Raw genomic sequence first — 22262 nt, forward strand, 5'->3', positions numbered from 1 at the left:
ATTTGTCTGTTTTTCCCACAGAGCACAAGCTGCATGAGGGTAGATATTTTGTCTGCCAAATACACCACTCTGTCCCTGGTGCTTTCAACAGGCCCTGGTACAATACAGTCACAAGCATGCTTTCTCCTCCTGCCCCACCCCTAACAAACCAAAGACTGTGAAATCTAAGTTGTTATTAGGTTTCTAACAATTCAGTAGATTTTAATTTTTAAAAGAAAAAAGTGACTAATATAGTGGAACAGTTCCTCTTGTCTTTTTCTATTTTTGCCTTTGTTTTAAAAGGCTATTTGAGATGCTTTCATGAAAGTATTCCACGAATGAAATCACTGCTTATGTCCCAGCATTTAGGGGTAAATACAAGGACAAAAAAAAAAGAATAGAAGTTGATGGTAATGAAGCACAGGCTGAAGTACAGACTCTGCTGAGGAGAGGCACGTGAAGAAGCTGCACAAGGCAAGAACAAATGACTGACAGATTTTGAGCACCGGAAGACTCCCAAGTGAAAGGGAAAAGGTGAGTCATGGTAACAGTGAAGAGCAGAGAAGAAGGAGCTGAGCTGAACATATTTTTTAATGAAGTGTTAAGTAGATCACCATGAGAGGTGGATAATGACTGCGATGAAGAGTTGGCCAGGGTGTAAGAAAAGAAAAAAGAAAAAAAAGCAAAATTAAGTGACACTTGGTAAATCACAGGAGAATATGAAACCTGAGAAAGCTTCTGGAAAGAATGGTCAATCCCTTGTAACACTAGAATGCCTTTTAGTAATCCAATTGGGCAGCTCGTTAAAATTACGTGTGAACAGATAGGCTCCTTGGCAAAAAGGCAAGGGAGCCGAGATATAAGTAGAGCAATATAATTACTACTTCTGCAGTTGAAAAATATCAGGGATATGAAGTATTCAAGAAGATGCATTTAAGAAATACTCTTTGGAAACCAGTGAGTGGATCCTAGGGAAATAACAGGAGCAATAAAACTGGCCATAGGAGGGATGAGTCATGCCAAAAGAGGAATCTTTTAAATTGGATATGTTCAAATAAAATAACTCAGCTAACAGTGAGGGAATTTAAAGACCCTATTTGAAAAATAATATGAGAAAATGAGAGGATATGATTTTTGTTTTTCTCGGTGTATGGGAAAACTAAATATAAAATTGTCATGTGCATCACAACCAGGGAGCTTCTTACAATTTGGCAGAGCCCACCAGTGTTTTCCTGAATGAAAGTGCTAGTTGGGCTCTAATTATTTCAAATGCTATGGTGAGTTCTCTGGACTACATTGCAGGGAAGTGACTTTACATGTAAATAATCACTATTCTGTGCTGGGTAATATGTTAGACATTTTAACATATATAAGCTCATATGCTTCTCACAACAAACCTGTCACATAAAAGTCCCGAACACAACTTTTAGTTGAGGAAAAACTGAGATTGCAATGCTCTTAAATAGTGGAGCCAGAAATTAAATTTGAGTTTCAGTGGCTCCAAAGCCAGATGCCACCAAGCTGTTTCCTGCATTTAAAAAGCTGATAATGAATTATAAAATTATCTAAGAGAAATATAATTGAAGGAGCTAGAAATTGTGTTTGTTTATTCACACTCAGATTCAGATGAGGACCTTGGATAATTTGATGTATTTTCCTTAGTTTTCTGTCTTGCTAATATTCTTAGTAAGACACCTATATATAATTTTTAAAATCTTATTTAATAAATGGTATGTACTCATTAAAAAAATTCTTAGGCTCCCCTTACTGTGTTTTACTAGGCATGACAAAATTCCACAAATCTTCCTCTGAGGGCTGGGGTAAAAGGGGGAGCAGGAGAATTTAGTCATTCACTCATTCCTTTATTAACCACCATTTATTGATTACTTAATATGAACCTGGCATTTTGCTAGGTTCTTAGAATAAGCAAAAGTGATCATATTTCCTATATACATAAAATGTAAGTTAAGTGATCAACCCATTAGTTGACACAAGCAAGTAAAGGATTTTACTTATTTACAGTTCACTGAGAATGGAGTAAATGCCATTAACAGGAAATCAGGGTCTGATAGAAATATGTTGGAGTGATACCTAATTCTAATGTAGTAACTTTGAGGACACATCATCAGGGGAAAACACAGTAGAGTTGTTAATTTTCTGGGAAGAAAGAAGAGCTGTATCAAAGTGATAAAAACAAGAGAGAAAACGGTACTCAACAAATGACCCATACTCCTTGGGCACTGACCACGTACCAGAACCGGAAGTAGGTGAAGTTTTTTTTCACGGCTCCCCATGCTAATGATGTGGCCATGTTATGGCTGAGACTGTCCTTGATCAACATATGCACCACACTGCTCTGGCCATCCAGAGCCTTTGTCATGATGTTTTTTGTGTATCCTCTGGCATTCTCAAGATCATTTGGGTGGAGGTTTACATGAAGATTACATGTAAAGTCAGACTGCCAAGAGAAAGGTCTCTATTATAGAGCTCTCAAAAATATAATATGACCAAATTTTCTACCAGGAGTGGGAAAGAGAAATGTTTATGTTTAAGTCAAAGCGTTAGCTTGTACCAACGCTTGGGGCACAGAGATTGGGGCCATATTGTGTGGTGAATAGATCCTGTTCTTTAAATACATTAAATTTTGAGAAATGTCTACATTAAGTGAGGTGTCTACACCATAAGAGGTTGTAGTAGTGGCAGACCTGAGTTCTGCTTGACATACTAACACTTTATTATTGTAAATTTTTGGCTAAATGGTTAATACATGGCTCCTGCATGAGGAAGATAGCAACCAGAATGTTCTCTTGCTTACCTGGGGACCTAGGCATTATAAAAATGATGCCCCATATGTCATTTAACTAAGACAAGTAACTCCAATAGTGGGAAAACCTGGGTAAATTAATTACCATTGCCTTGGCATCAGAGAACAATTTCTCTAGGTCTTTGAGAACTGTGAATACTTTCAAAGTCACCCAATTTAGGAAGCTATTTACACGAACACACCATCACTCCAACCTGCATATGTTATTAGTCCATGGGCCAGCTTACACTGCCTTCCTGTTTTCAGAGTCAGGATGTATTCAGTATCACATACGACTTTTACTCCAGCACTATGATTATAAAGAATATTTGATAATAGACTTTCAAGCATTTAGGAAATACCTACTATGTAATTATGGCATGTTTTGGGAATGGGGATAAAATATTAATGAAATGTATTGCCTTTCCACTGCAGCCTAGTGGAAGAGCAAAAAAAAAAATTAACAAGAAATTAGAATACGATCAGTTTGAGCATAGAACACAAACACATGGGGCTGACTCTTACCTTGAGTTGTTAGCCGGGACAAGAAGAGAGAGGCAGTTCTTTCCAGCTACAAGGAGCAGCATGTGTGTATAACATGTGTGTAACAGTTCTTCTTTGACAAGAGTGTTGACAATGCACTGAATAGAAAATGCACTATGTACCCTGAATATCTATTATAGTTTCAGGAAACATAAAATGAATGTATGAACCACAAAGAAGAATCTGCACTATTGATGAGAATGTACAGAACGAGTGATAACTAAGAGAATGAAACAAAATTTACAACCCTCAGTGGCATCTTAGTCCCTTGCCACAGTGATACAATCAGTGATGTTTGTGTGAAATATCAAATACTTCAAAAGCCTTACAGAAACCAGATGTTAAATATGTCTGCAAATCATTGACAATGTGATGAGTACACATTTACATGGAATGTTTAAACAAGATCTTCAGAACACTCATGAACACATTTGAATGCCCACAACACAGCATCAGCAAGAGGCTGAGCAGTGCTCTTTGTTCAGTAAGGTAATTAATTATTGATCAGTAATGTTGTCACTGAGGCACACGTCATTCAGAAGACAAAGGACAGCACTGGAATTATGGGGAATTTTAAACAAGTGAAGGAATTTTAGAAAGCAGCGTATTTTTCAGTCCACAAAAAAACATCTCTTGGCCTCCAAAGCATAAAGTGTACTGCCCCGAAGAACAGGACTGAGAGGACAGATGTTTCTATGTTTTCCTTTCTTGAGTGGTTTTTTATTTTGTTTGCTAACTCTGTGTATCATCCTCTAGATATACAATTATTAGTCCGATTACTATTTTCGCTGCCATGTTATAGTCACCACGAAGGCAAATGTGTGTGATACTCCCTAGTAAACACCAACTTCTCTATCCCTAACATTAGAAACAAAAAAGAAAAAAATACAGGGACAGACTCAAATGGTAGTAATTTCATTTTCTATGTCTCAGTTTATTGAATCATTTCAGAAGATGTGCCTCCATAAAAACCTTATCAAAATTATATGTTTGCCTATGGCAAATATACCAATCCATATTCATTCAGACTTCCTATAGTCACATACTTCTTGAAAAATATTGAATGTGCAATTCTCCTCATCATTTCGCCAAGTCATTTGAATGACAAAACAATTATTAGTTGCCCCAAAGGATTTATATTTCCCATACCCTCTAGCAATATTTGTTAAATATTCTTTGCTATACAAATTTCTAAATTTTCACTTCAAAGTAGCAGAGGAGAATCAGTCAGTATTCCCATTTTTCAAGTGCGAAGCAATACAATAAGAAAACAAAGTACCTATGATTTAGAATGAGAAAGACCTGCCTTTGAATCTTGGTTCATTTACTGTTGTCTGACCTTGAGAAAATTACTTAACACCTCTGAATTTCAGCTCCTGCAGATTTAAAATAGAGATAACAGTAGGTACTTAATTAGTAGTCGTATTAATAAAGACATTACGTGTAGAACATGGTATATTGCCTGGTTCAATTTAGAGACTACAAATAAGCTACCTTCATAATTACTTGTTATTAACACTAAAATAGTAATTTTGTTAACTTCTGATTTCATGGTTAGTGTTTTGAATGTGCAATTCAGGTGGCCAAGCTTAGACTTGGCCCCCCAAAATCCGTATTTGAATCCTGAGCTTCCTGAGAAGTGCAAGAAAAGCCATCTAACTTCTCTGAATGAGAGCTGCTTCCAGTAGGAAATGTAATACTAACGCCTTCCATGCCAGATATTACAAAGACTGAATGATGAACAGTCATTGAATAGTAACTCCTAGCATTCAATAACAGCAGTTGGAAAACAAGGAATCACGAGTTTTTATAGGCCTTGGAATAAAATACCATCTTATACAGAGATGGAAAAATTGGGTTGTCTTTAGTTGCCAATCCTGCTGGTTAGTCATGGCCTGGCACGTTCTGTGAGGACTCTAGGATTTACTCAGCCTCTGCATGCGTGCAGCACTGACACATACTAAAACTGGAAGCCAGCATGTGATTATTATTAAGTATACTTAAATATCCCCAGATAGTTACACACAGACACAGAAAAAGACAAAATGTCCTGCAGATACTACATATTTTAAGAACTGGAAATATAAAGCTACTGCCTTTTTCATGTAAAAAGTGTTAGAGGAAGGAGACTAGTGATAAAATCTGGAAAAGCAACAACTAAAAGAAGATCCAATTCTCTTACCCTTATTCTTTGCCAGATCTGTTGTTTGGCAAAGCATGGGGAATATTAGAAATTCAGTTACTGTCTCAGTTTGTCATCATTCAGATATGTTGTTGACTTACTGCTATTCATTCTAACCAGGGGAAGTGACTACTACAGATGGAGTGAGCAGTAGAGATCTTAATACAACAAAGGTTTATCAAGAGTGATTCTAAAAATATTTATGTATATTACAAAAAAAAGTGTTTTTACACAGGCTGTATAGAAAAGAAGAGCACTACATTTAAGGGCCAATTCTTCAGAAACCAAAGAAACAGACCTGAGATTTGTTTAACATAATCAATGCGTTTTATTTCCTATAACTAAAATACTTCATATCTAAACTTCCAAAGCTAAGTAGTCAACAGGGTTTTTTTGTTTTGTTTTTTTGTTTTTATCAGAGCCCAAGGGAGAAGGTTGGGGGTGAAAAAGGCAAAGATGAGAAGGGCATAGAGAGATCACTAGTAGAAGGTCAGGAGGGGTCATTTATTTCTCTCTTTCTTCTCAGTAGGTTACATGTCAGGTCTGGCTGCAATACTGAGGTCTAGGTTGGGAGATGAGGATGGGAGATGACACTGCAAAGGCACACCAAAGCCTTAACTACAAAAAGATATCAAACCCCAAACAGAAAGGGAACCTCCTAGTTCATCTAAGAAATGGGGATAGCAATGGAAGAGCTATGGGCCCAATGGAGGTATAGCCAGGGGTAGTTCTTAATTGTCAAAAAATTTCCTATTTTTAGAAAGGTTTCCTAAACTATTTGCCTTGTCTTTTATGTGGTGATGTATATGACTGTAGGATGGCCTCAAGGCTGTGGGGAAGAGAGGCAGGGTGGCCAGGGGTCTTCCCAGGACAATCCATGTGTTCCCAGAGATCTAAATGGGGGCAGATGCTCCTCACCATTCCCATCCAAAAAGCTGGGCGAAGCTAAGCCTTTCATCTCACAATTTGGGAAACCCAAAATCATTTGTTGAAAAACTACAACTCACAGAACTCCCTGGGTCCACGAAAAGATTTTTGGAAGGGAGACCCTCCCCCACAAGCTGCCCTACTTTTCCTAACTCTAGGCAGCTGGTATAATAGGCATGGGAGGAGTGGACGGGAACTGGGGAAGGTGTCACGCTCCTGCCACCATCCGCCCACCACCACAGTTTCAGGATTGCCCCTTCCAGGCTTTTGGAAGTCCCTCCAGCTCTTCATCCTCACCGCTTCCACTCCTGCCCAATTCCAACGCAGAGGTCCAGAATGTCTGGCGGAGGGACGGATGGGTGTCGGGAGGCGGGAACGGCCGGTACAGGCCCCAACAGAAGACTTGGGCAACAGTTCCAGGCAGGAGGTACACGGTGGTCTCATCTCATCCAGTGACCCGCAGGCCCTGACTCAGATCTCAGGGGCGTGGGGTTGGAGGTGAGGGACAGGGAACCTGCCCATCCAGGTCAGCCCCAAGGCCAGGTGTGGATTTGGGAGAGGGTGGAGGGCAGCGGGTGGGCTTGGGGAGGTGGTCCCAGGTCGCAGGCCGTGGCCACATCAGGAACAGGGCGGGGCTCTTGTTGACACTTTGGCGACTACAGGCTCTCCCGGTCTCCTCCGTTGCCCGGGATCTCAGCCTCCTCCTCCGCCTCGGGGGCTTCTTCCTGCAGCTCCCCCTCTTCCTGCAGTGGCCCCCAGGCAGGGCTCGGCTCCAGCGGCTCCACCAGGAGCGGCCGCGCGTCCTCGCAGGCAGCCGCCACCTCCCCTTCTCCGCCTTCCGGGTCAGACGCCTTGGGACGTTTGGGGGCGTCCTCCAGCACTTCCTCCGCGCTCCTCTTCAGCGGGCCCCCCTCGTCCGGCTCCCGGGCCAGCTCGCCGACGCCCAGCTCGCCGTTCTCTCCTACCCCGCGGGCGTCACCCTTCCGGGCCTCGGGGGCCTCGGGGGCCTCGGGCTGGGGCCCTCGCACTGGCCCCTCGGTGATGATCTTCTCTTGGGGGCCTTGGTCGTTGCAGGCCCGGATGGTGGGGTTGTTCTCGATCTCCCACAGCCCCTGGCTGAAGCCCCTTCTCTTGTTGGGCTTGCCGAACTTCTCCTTGCACTCCTTGTACGGGTAGAGGTGTTTGGGGCCCAGGAGAGCTGTCTCGTGGGTCCCAAAGAAGAACACTTGATATCGGTTGTGTTCGGCCATGTGCTCGATCCTGGCAGGCCAGTGGGCATAGCCCTTCAACTTGGCGAACACCAGGTCTCCGCTCTGGTACTTGAGCGAGCAGTAATCCGACATGGCGGTGAGACGACCGGCCTCCCAGGCGGCGGTGGCGGCCGGCAGGAGAAGCCAGAGATGCGCATGCGCATCCGCCAGCCGCTGCTCTGGGACCACGCGCCCTCTTGAGGGCTCCGCGCGCACCTGCAGCGGCATCCCTCGAGCCAGGAGGAGATTCTAGTCTGAGCATGGCATTCTTTTGGAGACCCAAAGCCCACTTAGCCCTGCCTCTCAGCCTTGCGGTTTCCAGAATGATAGAGTGCATCACTTGGATGTTCAGAGTGGTTGTGCTCACGGTGGCCCCATGCTGCTGAGTCTGGAAGACACAAAGATTGCGTGATTGACTGTGTGTCGGTGAACTAGAAAGGGAGATATGGGGCAGTGTGGTGACAGAACATACTTGCTGTAGCCTTGTGCCCCTGATCTGCGCGCCACAGAAAACTCCACTCTTGACTCAGGAGCCTTGGATGAAATGGCTGGGTCAGTGGTTTCAATTGCTTTCTGATTTCCTTAACACTGGAGCCTGCAGCGGGGGTCGAAAACAGTGGAAAAGAAAACAGTGGAAAACACTGGCAAAGAAACAGTGTCAGTGATATTAAGATGTCTAGCATGCCCAACTCTTGGTAGCCAGATTCATTTCTAAACTCGTAGTACTTTCGCGGGGGCGGGTGGGGGTCATAAAATGTATATAGCAGCATTATGAGTATGACAAACTAGCCATATCAAAATTTCCTGTTTTAAATGGGAAGTTTACATTGGACGTAGCACATAGATTTTACCCTTTCAATGATTCTTACATATCGTAAAATATAAGATTATGGTTATAACATGGAGCAAGTGTGTCAGATGCTCTCAGTATCTTCCTACAAGAGAAGAAAACTGGGTTCATTATGCTTAAGAGTTAGGCAGATCTGCTTCTATCTAATGTGCTGTTGGTAACTAGAAATAACCTCCTGTGGGGCTACAGAATGAAAAAGTATGATCTTAGCTGAAAGACTACTGATATTTATGGGATTTTCAGTATAACTGCAGCTGTTATACAACTTCCTACATCTTTTTTGGGTCCTGCTAACTAGCTGTGAATTTGCGCTCTGAAGCCTAGCCAAATTTATCATAATAGTACTCTCGGCTATTATGACAAAGACATTCCAACATCAATCATTTAACTAGACAGATGTTTTTTCCTGGTGTAACTAACAAGGACCAGTGGAGAATTTAAACCATTAACCCATTTCAATACAACTCAAATTTGTTTTCTGTTTGCTGGGTGGGTTGCGTTAGTCATTTTACCTCTGGGTGACGGAGACCTGCTCTAGGCAGAAGAAATTACCTTCTCCCAACAAAGCAAATCAAATATGATGGGCTTTAATAATTCTAAATAAGTTCTTTTAGATTTTTGCCAAGCCATCTTCTTAGGATGCTTATCTGCATCACAAACATCTATAGCTTTACCAATTACATTATACCAACAATGTATCAACAATTCATTCACAGAGCAACATTCTACTACAAAGATGAATCTGACAGATTTACTTCTCTAGATTTCTTAAGGTAATGCTAGAAAACTCGAAATGTTTAATGGCTGTAGGAAAAATAGGAAATCATGGGCAGCTATGGAGCCCATAGTAGGAAGGAATGTGGAGTTTCTGTAAGCAGAGGTCTTCCTGCATGTGGTCTGTTTTATCAGCCCTAAGTATGCTGCACGAATGCACAGATCATGTAAAGTTGTTCAAGCAGGAAAAAGTCGGGCTAGACAGTATGTCCAGAAAGGGTACATAGTTATGCCATCAGCTCAGTCTGAAGATGTGACCAAACTTAAAAAACTAAAGTAAGTGTAATCACAGGCAAATGGGCCAAATATTAAGTTATTGTTGGGTAGTTGAACCATGGCAGGTGAAGAGGTATGAGTACTGGACTGGGGATCTGAGAGAGCAAATAACCAAAAACCTCTCAAAAACTGAAACAAAGAACATTAGGAAGCAGAAGCAAGAACTAGTAGACAATCTAGATCCAAAAAGGTGAAAAGAGATTCTATCAGTCAAAAAAGTATCCTTTTCTTTTATCTCCTCCCCTTGCCTACTATACACTGTGTGGTGTTAAAGGGATGGCACAAAAGATGTTCATCTTAGAAAGATTTTAAAATATATTTTCAAAGATAAAGTACAAGAGACATCATTCCAGAGCAATGCAAGCTAATTTTTCAAGGGCTAAATCCTGTGTCTTTTACAGAAATACAAAGAGGGACCCCCCAAAAAACTGGAATTATCTTCTGGTGGGTGGGCCCCTTGTAGTACAGGCTTCCCTCATTAGGTGAGTGTTCTAGGAACCCATCTGTATAAGTGTACCAGCTGATGTTGTTGTGAGAAGCTGCGTTTGGCTTCAGTGAATTTGTTTTGAAAACTCTTTGAACACATTTGACCATTGCTTGATGGGTGATTTACAAGCATACCTGGCCACACTACACTGAGTGTTTGACAGTTTTTTACCAAAAAAATAGTATTAACCCTGTGCCCCATCCCTCCTATTCACCCAGCCTCACCCCAAGCTACTTCGTTTTTGTTTCCCCAGATGAAAAATGTCCTCAAAGGGAAACAGTTTGGCAACATGGAAGAGGTAAAATAAAAAATAACAGAAGCACTAAAAGGTCTCAAAATCAATGAGTTCAAAAACTGTTTTGAGCAGTGGAAAGGAAAAGGCTCAGTCAGGGTATTGCATCAAATGGAGAGTACTTTGAAGGTGACTGAAGTTTAAACATGTAAGAATAAATAACAACTGTTTATGAATAAATTCTGGGTTTATTTGCGGTGTCCCCTCATATAAAGGAATTCCAGGAAGACTTAATTGGAATGTGGTTGTTAGGACAGGCTCATGGGAAGGTGTAAGAGAAAGAATTCTGGCATCCCTCACTTGTTTGCTAGCCTTGTAAGGCTGGGAGTAGATATACTCTTTCTGAGCCTCTACTACATAATCTTAAGACATTTAAAGTAGAATTTTTCTCAGGATCGTTATAAATATTAATGAGATTGTGGCTATGAAAGTCTGGAAAATGGGTATAAAGGTTTATGATGTACTAACAAAACAGGAGTAAAATTGCATTATGGTTATGATTAGGCTATTGTTATTATCAGACTGAATGAGGGAAAAGATGTATCAAAAGAAGTAATGTCATAAATAAGGACACTGATCACCGGATGTGTAGTTACATATGGAATGGCACATACAGCACAACTCTGTATAGAACGACATATAAGATTTTGTTACTTGGAAATTATTTTTAAAAACAGCATTCTATTACATGTATCACCTAATGATAGCTAATTTCCAAAGGGAAGGGTGAGAGGAAGGTTGAACAAAAATATTGATAGAATACATTTAAAGAGTTAGAGACCACTTTCTCAGACACCTCATTCCTTTTATACCTCCACGCTCAGTAATACCATTAAATGGCATGATCTTGGCTTCTTTTACATTTGAAATCAACTTGTTTTTAAAGCCGTTGTCTCTCCTGCTGAGAAGGAAGTGTGGAGGGAAGCGGTGCTCATAGTAACTTGGTTAGGTTTACACTTGGCTATCATATGAAGTACTCACGAGCAACTACAGTGATTAACTTCCAGAATTAGATTTCCATGAGCTCAAATGTTTCTGACAGGTCCGGGAGTTTTAAAAATCAAATGCACCTAGAACACCTGTTTGTAAGAAGGACCTAATTTCAGCAGCAGCATACCTAGCAAAATACCTTAGAGTCCCAAACATAACACTTCTCTGGAAAACTAATGATAGGATTTAAAAGCTGCTTGGTAACAATTATGAAACATTGGCAATAAAACAATATAATTGGACAAGAGAGAGAACAGATATCTAATTGATGTTTTCTTGTGTAATTAGTTTTACTTTCAATTACTTTGGTGTAAACTGTGATTGAAAATAAATGTAATTGTTTTCTACATACTTTTATCTTCATTAAAAAATATTAGCTGCCTCTGGGTTTATAAAACAAAGGTGTTTATACATGGTTGGTATTTGGAGTCAGGGCTTTCCTTTTTGGAATTCTAGTAGACAAAATTATACAGAAGATAAATCCCCTCCCCTCCACCATGGGTAGAAAACCCTCCCACTGTATTTTTGTGAACAGGCTCAGAAGGTGTGCTGCCTCTCTATTTTGCCACACTGCATTTCATCAGTGTCCATTCAGCCTAACCTTTAAAGCCTCGGGGATTTCTGAAATCCAAGGATCTGCTGAGGGTGAGGATAAAGTCAGTTCAATGGGGATGGCCCGCAGTTACAGGGTCATCTAAGGGATGTTCCCAAGGACTTGTGTGCTAAAGTCTTTGACGATGTAACCTCAGTTTTCACCTCAACTGTCTTACTTTGTCCTTTCACTAGTTTCCTAAATTTCAAAATAATTAACAATATATTAGTCTTTGGAAATAAGTAATTTATAGCATTTCTATTTAAGGAAATTATCAATAATGTGCCTGAAAATGTAAAGGAGGGATTTATTTAAAACAAGATCTATAATTTTGAATTAATGAAAATAATATTTGAAGATGGGAAGTAATTTTGATTAATCAAGTTTTTCCTATTTTAGTTTTACAAAATGTCTTTTATTTTCTTTAATTTAATTTAGTTCAGGGACATCTGTATCGAACTAACATTACCTTTCCTCACTAAAGGATTATCAGAGGTTTATAGCTTTCTCTTTTTGAACATTGCAAAAGAAATATTTAGCCTTCAGAAGAAATTACGCTTTTCAATACTACGGAACATGTAAATTATGTGTTGAAATAAATAAATAAATAAATACTCTAGGGAGTTTAGTCATTTATATACATTCAAACACTCATAAAGCATAGACTAGAAATCAAGTAAAGGAAAATCAGAGCAGTAGAAATTTAACAAGAATTTCCTAAACCAGCGTATAGTCGTATCATCCTTGCTTTACAAAATCAGACATCAATAGCCCACCCTCTATTCTTCTTGTCAAGAATAACCATAATGTGAACATACTCATAAGTAAATTACAATGGAGCCGCTAAGTTTTAACACCGATACAAACACTTTATTTTCTCAATTAACTCTTAAAATACTTTGCTGTATTGTCTTATTGCCTTTCTTCATTTTTTTTTTTTGGCTTGTCCTATTACTCGTTGTGAGCACAATCATTGAGAAAATACATCCTAAAACCAAACAGAGAAGTTGGTTGAGATAAAAATGAACACAGAAGAATGAGGCAGACAATAAGGAAACAGAAATACCATGAACAGTGAGTTACTAGATAGATCACAAAAGTGGGATGCGGGAAAAAACTGTCATTCCCTAGAGCAGATTTAGTTCTGAGGTTTTTCCAGTTACAATTTGAGTTCAGTTGATGTGCATCCTTACGTTAAGCATTATATTAGAAACAGCAAGTCAAATGTGTATCTCCCTTCAATGGTGGTGTTTCAGGAGGGAGAGATGAAGGTGTAGATCTCATCTTAAAGGTGGCTGAGTGAGCCTCTATTTCTTATAATAAAATCCATCTAGGTAGAAAATAATTATACTGATGATCTGTGATTGGCAGATATTTATAAAGTTAAAATGATGTTAACTACACATCAGCTAACGTTGGTATAGACAGGATATCTCTCCAATGTAAATATTAAAGATAGTGTTTAATTCTTTTCAAAATGGCCATCTTTTATTTTTCTCTTAGAAAATTTATACCTGTAAACTCTAATCATGTAAGAGAATTTTTATCAGCTCTTATCTTATTTCATAATGGCTGACCAAGCTTTTTCTCTTTTAATAATAATAAAATCATAGTTTTCATTCAATAGATGAAGACAAAATGCTTAAATATTAAATTGAACAATTTAATATTAATTAATAATAATTAAGTGCATATAAGTCAAATGTAATTTTAAAACAGTTAATTGAGTTATTTTGTCTTTACTTGTTTTAATTGCTTCATACACTTTCAATATAACTGAAAAAAGTAAAAGAATAAAGGCATCTAGCTTATTTATATTGTGAAAGATTAATTTAAATTTGTTCAGTTTTCTCAGTTTTTTCTTCTGTTTGTTTTATAAGACTCCTGTGAGTTGACAGGGAGTTTTTATGCTGCATATATAGAAAACTGCAAAAATGGAAATGTAGATTGTAATGTATCTTTTAGGACACTAGTTCAGATTACCCAATGTCTAAATGCCGTGTGCCCAGTATTTTCTCTCTAGCAAGTACTGTGGGTAAAACAATTTTAGTATACAATATTTTAATCAACAATCACACTAGGTGCTCTGCATTACATCAATTCTTTGATATATTGAAATACTTTGAAATATTATTTGTGATTTGTTTTATAATTTTTTAAGATCCCATTTATTTATTTTTAGAGAGAGGGGAAGGGAGGAAGAAAGTGAGAGAAACATCAATGTGTGAGAGATACATTGATCAGTTGCCTCTCACAGGCCCCAGTTAGGGACCTGGACCCCAACCCAGGCATGTGCCCTGACTGGGAATCAAACCGGCGAATTTTAGGTTTGAAGGCTGGCACTCAATCCACTGAGCCACACCAGCCAGTGCTGTTTAAAAATTGTACATTATTTTTATATAGAGATTATCAGTCAACATGAGGAAGCATATTCATTGGTTTTGTTCAATATTTTCATATGTTTGCTAATATTTCATCTGTTTTATCTGTATATTTATGATAAAAAATTATAAGATTTTTTATGCTATTTCTAAATGTGTCAATTTCTTTTAAATTAGGTTTGTTTCTGCTTTGTGCATTCATGGCTCCATGATTAAGTACACTCATGTTCTTTGTTTTTAGCTTATTTTGTTTCTATTTAGAATCTTCATTTTCTTAGAATGAAATAATTGCTCTATTGAAAGCTCTTGCTTAACAAAATATAACCAGAGACATTGAAGTTAAGAACAATCTAACAATAGCCGGGGGGTGGGGGGGGGACAGTGGGAAGAGGGGATTATAGGAACTACTATAAAGGACACATGGACAAAATCAAGGGGGAGGGTGGAGGTGGGGGAGGGAGGTGGGTTCAGCTGGGGTGGGGTGGAGGGATGGGGAGAAAAGGCATACAAATATAATTGAATAACAATAAAAATTTTTAAAAAATTAAAATAAAATAAAATTAGAAGGAAAAAGATGGACTGTTCTAGTGATAGATTTTTAAGTACAAAAAAAAGAGAAAGCTCTTGCTTTATTTTTATTTTATTTTTTTTAAAGTTCTTGCTTTAAATTCTACTTTGGTATTTATGCTGCAGCAGTTTTTTTAAATTAGCATTTGAGTGTGAGACTATTTTAATTGTAACTTTTCTATGCCATTTTTTTAATTGTACCCTTGAAACCAGCATATAAGTAAGTCACTTTCAATATAACATTTTCTTAAGAGAATTTAATCTTTTGAACATCTTGTGGGGAATCCATGTCTACATCTTATTTTGTGTTTTGGTTTTCCCATGCTTCCATAGGGTATTTTTCTGTTTGTTTATCTACCTTCTCGTGTATTGATCAAGTAAGTATCATAATCGTCATCATTAATATCATTATTATTACTTTTTCTCTTGCTGGTTTGCTAATTCTTTTCCTTCAACAATTATCATACATAACTGTAAATTTTTCTAACCAAATCTAAACACTTTAATGTGTTTTAAATAGCTGTAATGCCTACATAATTGTCTCACTTTTTAGTTTTAAAATTTTATGTTATTTTAACAATTAGTTTATTACATTTCTTTACATATTTTATCATTAATTTTTACACACCCTTTACATTCAGTTTTAAAAAGAACACTTAGCAATTATTTTAGTGAAAGTATGGAGTAGCAGATAAATTGTCTTAGCTTTCTATAGCTAAAAATATATATATTATGACCTCACTGTTAAATAGCTTGTTAGCTGGGTATATAATTTATATTTAAAATTTTATTTCTTCAAGCATGCGAAGGCATTCTATTGTCTTCTGCCATCTGTTATAGTTGCTGAGAAGACTACCACGAGCTCAGCGTCCCTTCCCTGGTAGGTCTCATGCCTTTCTCTTTTCCAGCTGTCAGCTGTTTTCTTTCGCGGACACACTGCAGTTTCACTGAGACATGTCTGGGGATGGACTTATTTTTACTTGTTGTGATTTATACTTGGTGGAGACTTCTACCCTGAACTCATGTCTCTCTTCAAAACTGGAAAATTCTTACTTTTAAAATATAACCTCTCAGACATTTTTTTCAATTCTCTTCTGGAACACTTTTTTAAGCACAATATATTACATTACTTTGATCTGTGTAGCCCATGTCTCTTATATATGTTTTAAATTTCTATCTATCGTGTTACATTCTGTAGAACTTCTCAAAACTGTATTTCCATTTATTTATTCTTTGTGTCTGATTTAAAGGTTTTTCAGTCATTATCATTTCAATAACAATAGTTTTTAGTTTAAGAATTTCTAATTTTTTATATCTACTCTTCAATATTTTGTTTATATATATTTTGATTTTATAATTTTTCATTTATTTATTTCATTGGGGTTATTTTATTTCTATATCCCTTCAAAGAGTCTAAACACACTGATTTTAAAAACATGATGATATTTTTCTCTTTAATCTGTCATGATTTCATTACCTGCTGTCAGATGGTAGCTTGGCTCAAGCTTGGCTGGTTTCAAAGCTGTCTGTTTCTTTGTGCAACACCATAAGAGACAACATTACAAATGTTGTATCCTCCCAAGAATCAGTAAACCGGGGCTTTTCTCAGCTGCCTTGCAATGTCGGGAAGCTCCACACTGGCCTGGCAGTGAGACCAGATCTAGTGTCTACTACACATGAGGAACCTTATTTCCTTCCACCCAATAGAATCCAGAACAAGTATCACCTCTGCTTGCTTCCAGTCTCAGATTCTAGCAGACCTGCAGTATTACTTTTTCTCGATATTTCGTGTTTCATTCCATTTCTCGTCTATTGCTATATTTAGTACTTTGAAGTTATTTAATTGTAACGTTTATATTTTATCTGCTATTTGCCATATGTTGGATCAAAGAGGCAGGATTTCAAAGCATGAATTTATAACATCTTAATTAGATATCAGAAAGTTTTAAAATGTCATGCATACCTTCCCTTGAGCATGTTGCAAGTAACTTAAGGAGAAAAGATTTTATGCATGAAATATTTAGAGAATACAAAACAGTTTCTAATAAAAACAAAAACTTGTACCCATTTATACAGAAATAATCATGGGGGACCTTTTGGATGTGGCAGTATTTGAGATTTTTATTAAGGAATGAGTAAGGTTTGAATGAACAAGAAATATATGAACTTCAACTTTACAAATTCACTTATGTGCCTTGAAGATGTTGTTTATCTACATTTCATTAGTGGTTTTGAGGGGAACAAAGACAGTGTGTTCAATTGTAGAGCTCTTGCTGCACAATCAAATGGGAATATTGAAAAAAAACAATATTATGGGGGTCCCAGCAGTTTCATGGAAAAAAATTGTCCTAAGAATCATTCAATTTTGAATAAGGTTTTGCAAGAGTGAAATGTGTGCATGTATGTGCTTATGACCTCTAAGTAATATTAAGACTGCAACTATGGGGATATTGCATTTAAAGGATTACTCTTCCAGGAAAGTATTAGCAACTACTAATTGGCTCAGTATTGACTCATTCCCCACAGAAACCCAGTACCTAGAGCTAAGTGTAACTTATTTCCCTCTATGCCTGAGTTTTCAGTATTAAGCTCCTCATAAAGTTTTCATATTCTCAGTAAAGTCTAAAATTAAATTCACTACATAAAGCTCTAATATACCTCTGATGCCTGCTATTCAGGATCTTTCCTAGGGATTCATCACACATGCCAAGAGGGAAGACGTTCATAAACAGGCTAAGTTTATTTTATGCCTCTGTTTAAGTCTAATACACCCTGCACCTAAGTCCATCCAGTCACTTTGCAGAAATAATGGGTATAAATGGCCCTGTGCCTTGTTAGTTCTGATGGTTCGCCTGGATCAGACTAATAACACTCCAAATGAAGAAAAAAATATGTGGCTCTTCTATTGCATAGAGAAGAGCAACCACAGGCTTCAGCTGCAGGCTTTGGCAAGGTCTACAAAAAAATGGATGACTCAATAGTTTCAAAGTAGGTGATGGAAATCAGGAGACAGGAAGATTAACCCACAAGACATGTCTGTTTTAAGTCAACTTGACTTCCATTTATTGCAACCTTGACATTGGAATAAACCCGTTAACTATATTTTCAAAATTCAACCAAGTGGTAAAATGTGATACCTCTCTTTAAAGCTTTTTAATTGAATGCACCTGGTGCTGTTCGCCACCAATTTATGTTAATGCCACACACAGGCAAGCAGGACCTAATTACCAATTAAGCAGTAAAGCTGTTTATAAGAGCAAATATTCCTTGGGTCAAGTCCCTGAGATATGTGTGTGTGTGTGTACATATGTGTATATGTATTGGTATATGTATATATGTATGGTGTATATATAGGTGTATGTGTACATAAATATAAATGTAAATATATGCACACACATTTCTTAACTTTTGTTGTAACTCTTCATTTGTGCTATTGAATAGTAGTTTTGTACCAATCTCTTTTGTGCAGTAATTTAATCGTATTAAATGACAAGAGGGATTCCCTAATTATATAAAGTTCTGGATCATTTTAAGCCTAAAACTAAAATTCTTTAAAATGCATGACAAATAACTGTTTCTTGACTGGTCATTGACTGAGTCCTCACTGCAGATGTGGCTACGTGAGCTCTCAACCTTTGCTCAGAAACAGAGTTCTGACCCAACTCACTGACTGACTCTTTCTCCGGAAGCTGGTGTAGCAACTGCAGGTCAGGAAGCAGAAAGCTAACATTATGTCCTGGTACTCCACACTCTTATAGTCAGAGCAAAGGCAGCTGCGAAATCGGGTATGCACCGCTAACTACACACTGTTGATACAGCAACACTGAAAAGGGAGATATGAGAGTTCTTACGATTTACTTCAATTTAGGGAACTTGGTCCCTGGAACCCAAACCCTGTGGTGGGCTGTACGTTGGTGTGAGTTTAGTTACACAGAAGTTTTTTGAGGACCTATAGTCTCTCACTAAGAATATAATGATGAATGAAACTACATCCTTGTGTTCAGTTACCTGACACCTAAAAATGTTCTTATCTAACCTTTGCTCTTATTTGTCACTGCCATTGTCACTGCCATGGTCACTGCCATTATCACTGATCATTCCTGGGCTTAACCGACAGTAGACAGTGGTTCCGAATTGGCTGTGCATGTGTGTGCACGCATGCGTGCGTGATAGACTGCAGGTGCGGAGAGGGGGTAATCTTACTGTTCGGTGGATAGTATCATCATTATCAGGCTGTCCAAGAGCATTCCTATTACTCTGCTTCCCCTCGCGCTCCTACCTCACACCTCCTTCTCTCATACACATACACATCCCCGTGTATGCATATAGGTCCTTTGTAAATGTAATATTTATTAAATAAGTTTTAAGTCCCTTATGAAATGTATGATTTTATCTGTTTGTATTCATTTCCCTAAATGTGGTGTTATTAATCTCATTTCATCTCTTTCCCAGGTAATACTATATCTCCATTTTCCATCCAAGTTGTATATGCACAGTTTGTGTTTTCAACTGTGTTACTATGCATCACTATTTATATCCATGAGGTTTTACTCATTGATTCCTCTAGTGACAAACACCTGCATCACCTCCAGCTCCCCACTGACCCCCCACATGCCCACATGCGTACACACTCTGTAATGAGTCCTCATTCATGTTTACCTGCTATGTGAGAATGCCTCAGGGATACAGAAACCACTTAAGGTATTCTAAGCAGAGAGCAATGTAACACAAGAATTAAACTTTTAAATGGCTAGAGAAATGAGGACAAGTGAAAGCCCTCTCTAGATTTCAGGGAATCATGGAGTCTGAAGACCTGCAGCTCCCTCTGCACTGAGGTGGGTGATTTTCAGCAAGATGGCCAGAGGCTGTAATGAAACCACAGTTTCTCAAACCCAAACACTTGCCTGCCACTATATAATAAGCATCTCTTCCAGCCTTCCCATCACGTGCAGGTATCTCTCATGGTTGAATCTGTGCCACAGAGTAGGCCCTTGATTTCCAGCCCTTGCATGGCCAGAAAAAGAAGGTGGGAAAGAGCATGTCTTTGTTGCACTTTCTGGATTGATTATCCCTAACATTACCTTTCACACCAACTATTGGATTTTTTTTCTGTATTCTTTTTAATTCACAAAGATTCTTTCCAATTTTGACTCTTCTTTTTTAATAGCGTGGTTATGGATATACAAGGTGGGGCAAACGTAGGTTTACAGTTCTGAGTAAGCAAAACAGAGTTTATTCTTGTATTACTGTTCAGTAATTATTGTATTATTTTCCACATTAACGACTCTGAACCTCCTTTTGCCCCACCCTGTAGTATTCTCTTTCTTCTCTGAAGATAATAATAGTTCTTTTGAAATTGTCTTCTCTTCTCTGCATCGTGTTGATTTCAAGCATGTTTCTATTTGTTTATTTTAGCCTCTGTCTTTCATGTTGGAGTTTTTCCCTTATGTGTCTGGTGGTGATGTCTGTACATTCTTATTTTAGAATGAAGCACTAAAATAATGCCTGGAAGGTCTCCACGTGGTTGAGGCTTGATCTGAAGCAGTCCTCACTGCTGGGTGGTGCTGATGACAGGGACAGTTGATTGGGAGATGCCCAAAGGGCATTCACTGTTGGTTTCTTCTCTTGACCTGGTTGGTTTTCCAGAAAGAAAATACCCAATCTTGAAGGTAAAGGGTAAGGTGGCAGAGCTTGGCAGGGGATATAATTGGATTGGGCTGATTGGGCTTAGTGGAGGCACAAAGCCCCAGTTTAGTGTGTGTGTGTGTGTGTGTGTGTGTGTGTGTCTTTTATTGTTGTTCAATTACAGTTGTCTGCATTTTCTCCCCATCCCTCCACCCCACCCCAAACCCACCTCCCTTTCCCGCCTCCACCCTCCCCCTTGATTTTGTCCATGTGTCCTTTATAGTAGCTCCTGTAAACCCCTCTCCCGGCTATCCCCGCCCCACTCCCCTCTGGCTATTGTTGGATTGTTCTTAACTTCAATGTCTCTGGTTATATTTTGTTTGCTTTTTTCTTTTGTTGATTATGTTCCAGTTAAAGGTGAGATCATATGGTATTTGTCCCTCACTGCCTGATTTTTTTTTAAAAAAAGAAGAGGTCAGTTTGAAGATAGTTATTTAGTACTCTTTCAGAAAGATGACTCACATTTTCACTCCACGCTTTAGTTGGGTCTGATTTCCACAACCAGAGGGTCTACCTGGGTCAACCTGTCTGTCTGACAAATGCCCAGTCCCCTGCTGGAGTAGAGGAACAGCATATCTGGCCTCATAAGCCCGGGAAGGTGAGCTGGAGGTTCAAATGTTTTGCTTATAAAACTTTCATCTTTCCTCCTGGTTATAGCCCCATCTGATTCCTGCCTTCAGCAATAACAGCTGCCTCCGATTTGTGGGCACGTCCAGGATTGTGCCACAGTGTCAACTCATTCCTTCTGCCCACCCCCCGCCCCCACCACATCTCTTTCCCTTCTATGGGCTTTGTTAGATTCTCTGTTCTGTAAACAAGCTACTACATGTCTGTTCTTTCTGAGTTTCTAGAATACTTTCTTTTCCAATAATGTCTTCTCTCGAGTTCTTTTTTTCTCCTTTGGGAATTCCTGCAAACTTTGCCTTTTCTTATGTCCTCTTGGTATTATTTCAGGAGATAACAGAGGTGAATGTTAAATTCAACTTCTGCCATGCTGGTATGTAATTAGTAAAAGTGCTAAATGGGGAGACTTTGAAATGGAGATACTCATATTTTGAAATAATAAAGTTGAGATAAAAATGTATGAGTATAGATCTCTTTCTAGTATAGATATCTATCCAACTATCTATATTCTATTTTTTATGAATTCAGTAGTTATATTATATTCTGATGATTTTTCCCCTCAACACAATAGAATGTCAACACTATTGTCAACCTTTGTAAGATATATTGAAATTTGCTCCAATATCTGAGAACAGTTTATCTTCAAATGTGTACATTAATTATGAAGAAGTGCTGGAGTGCTGGAGTGAGTTTCTTAGTTACCCATATTATGCTCATTAAATATCTTAAAAATGGTCACAAACTGGATCAGAAATCAATTTTGAATTGAGAGTCTGCCTTTGTAAAACATGAATGTGCTAAAATCTCACAAATATTGTGGATTAATTTAAACTTTACATCCAAAGGATTTTTATTTTATTCACACATGGTCCACACTTCCAAATGTAAATTTCACTTATTTTTCTTTGTGTGTGTGTGTGGCTGTGAAAATTGACTTACATTTGTATATTTTATTTATTTTGTATTGTTGTTCTATTACAGTTGTCCCAATTTTCCCCTGTTGCTCTCTCCTGTCCTGCCACACCCTGCTCTTACAGTCAGTCCCCACCCTGTTGTCCAT

The 22262-nt window shown here is 38.4% G+C and overlaps 1 protein-coding gene across 1 annotated transcript; it reads right to left on the bottom strand.

Moving 5' to 3' along the window:
• Nucleotides 1-6881: 6881 nt before the first annotated feature.
• HDGFL1 (HDGF like 1) lies at nucleotides 6882-7979 on the bottom strand. Its single transcript, XM_024565603.3, has one exon. It carries the CDS (start codon nucleotides 7910-7912, stop codon nucleotides 7091-7093), a length of 822 nt encoding a protein of 273 aa, XP_024421371.3. The 5' UTR covers nucleotides 7913-7979; the 3' UTR covers nucleotides 6882-7090.
• Between the last annotated feature and the right edge of the window lie 14283 nt (nucleotides 7980-22262).

Source organism: Desmodus rotundus, chromosome 3 (genome assembly GCF_022682495.2).
Source record: "Desmodus rotundus isolate HL8 chromosome 3, HLdesRot8A.1, whole genome shotgun sequence".
Classification (NCBI taxonomy): Eukaryota; Metazoa; Chordata; class Mammalia; order Chiroptera; family Phyllostomidae; genus Desmodus; species Desmodus rotundus.

Bases quoted from the DNA above. Each gene is read 5' to 3' on its own strand.
- HDGFL1 (XM_024565603.3), bottom strand. From the start codon at position 7,912: ATGCCGCTGCAGGTGCGCGCGGAGCCCTCAAGAGGGCGCGTGGTCCCA.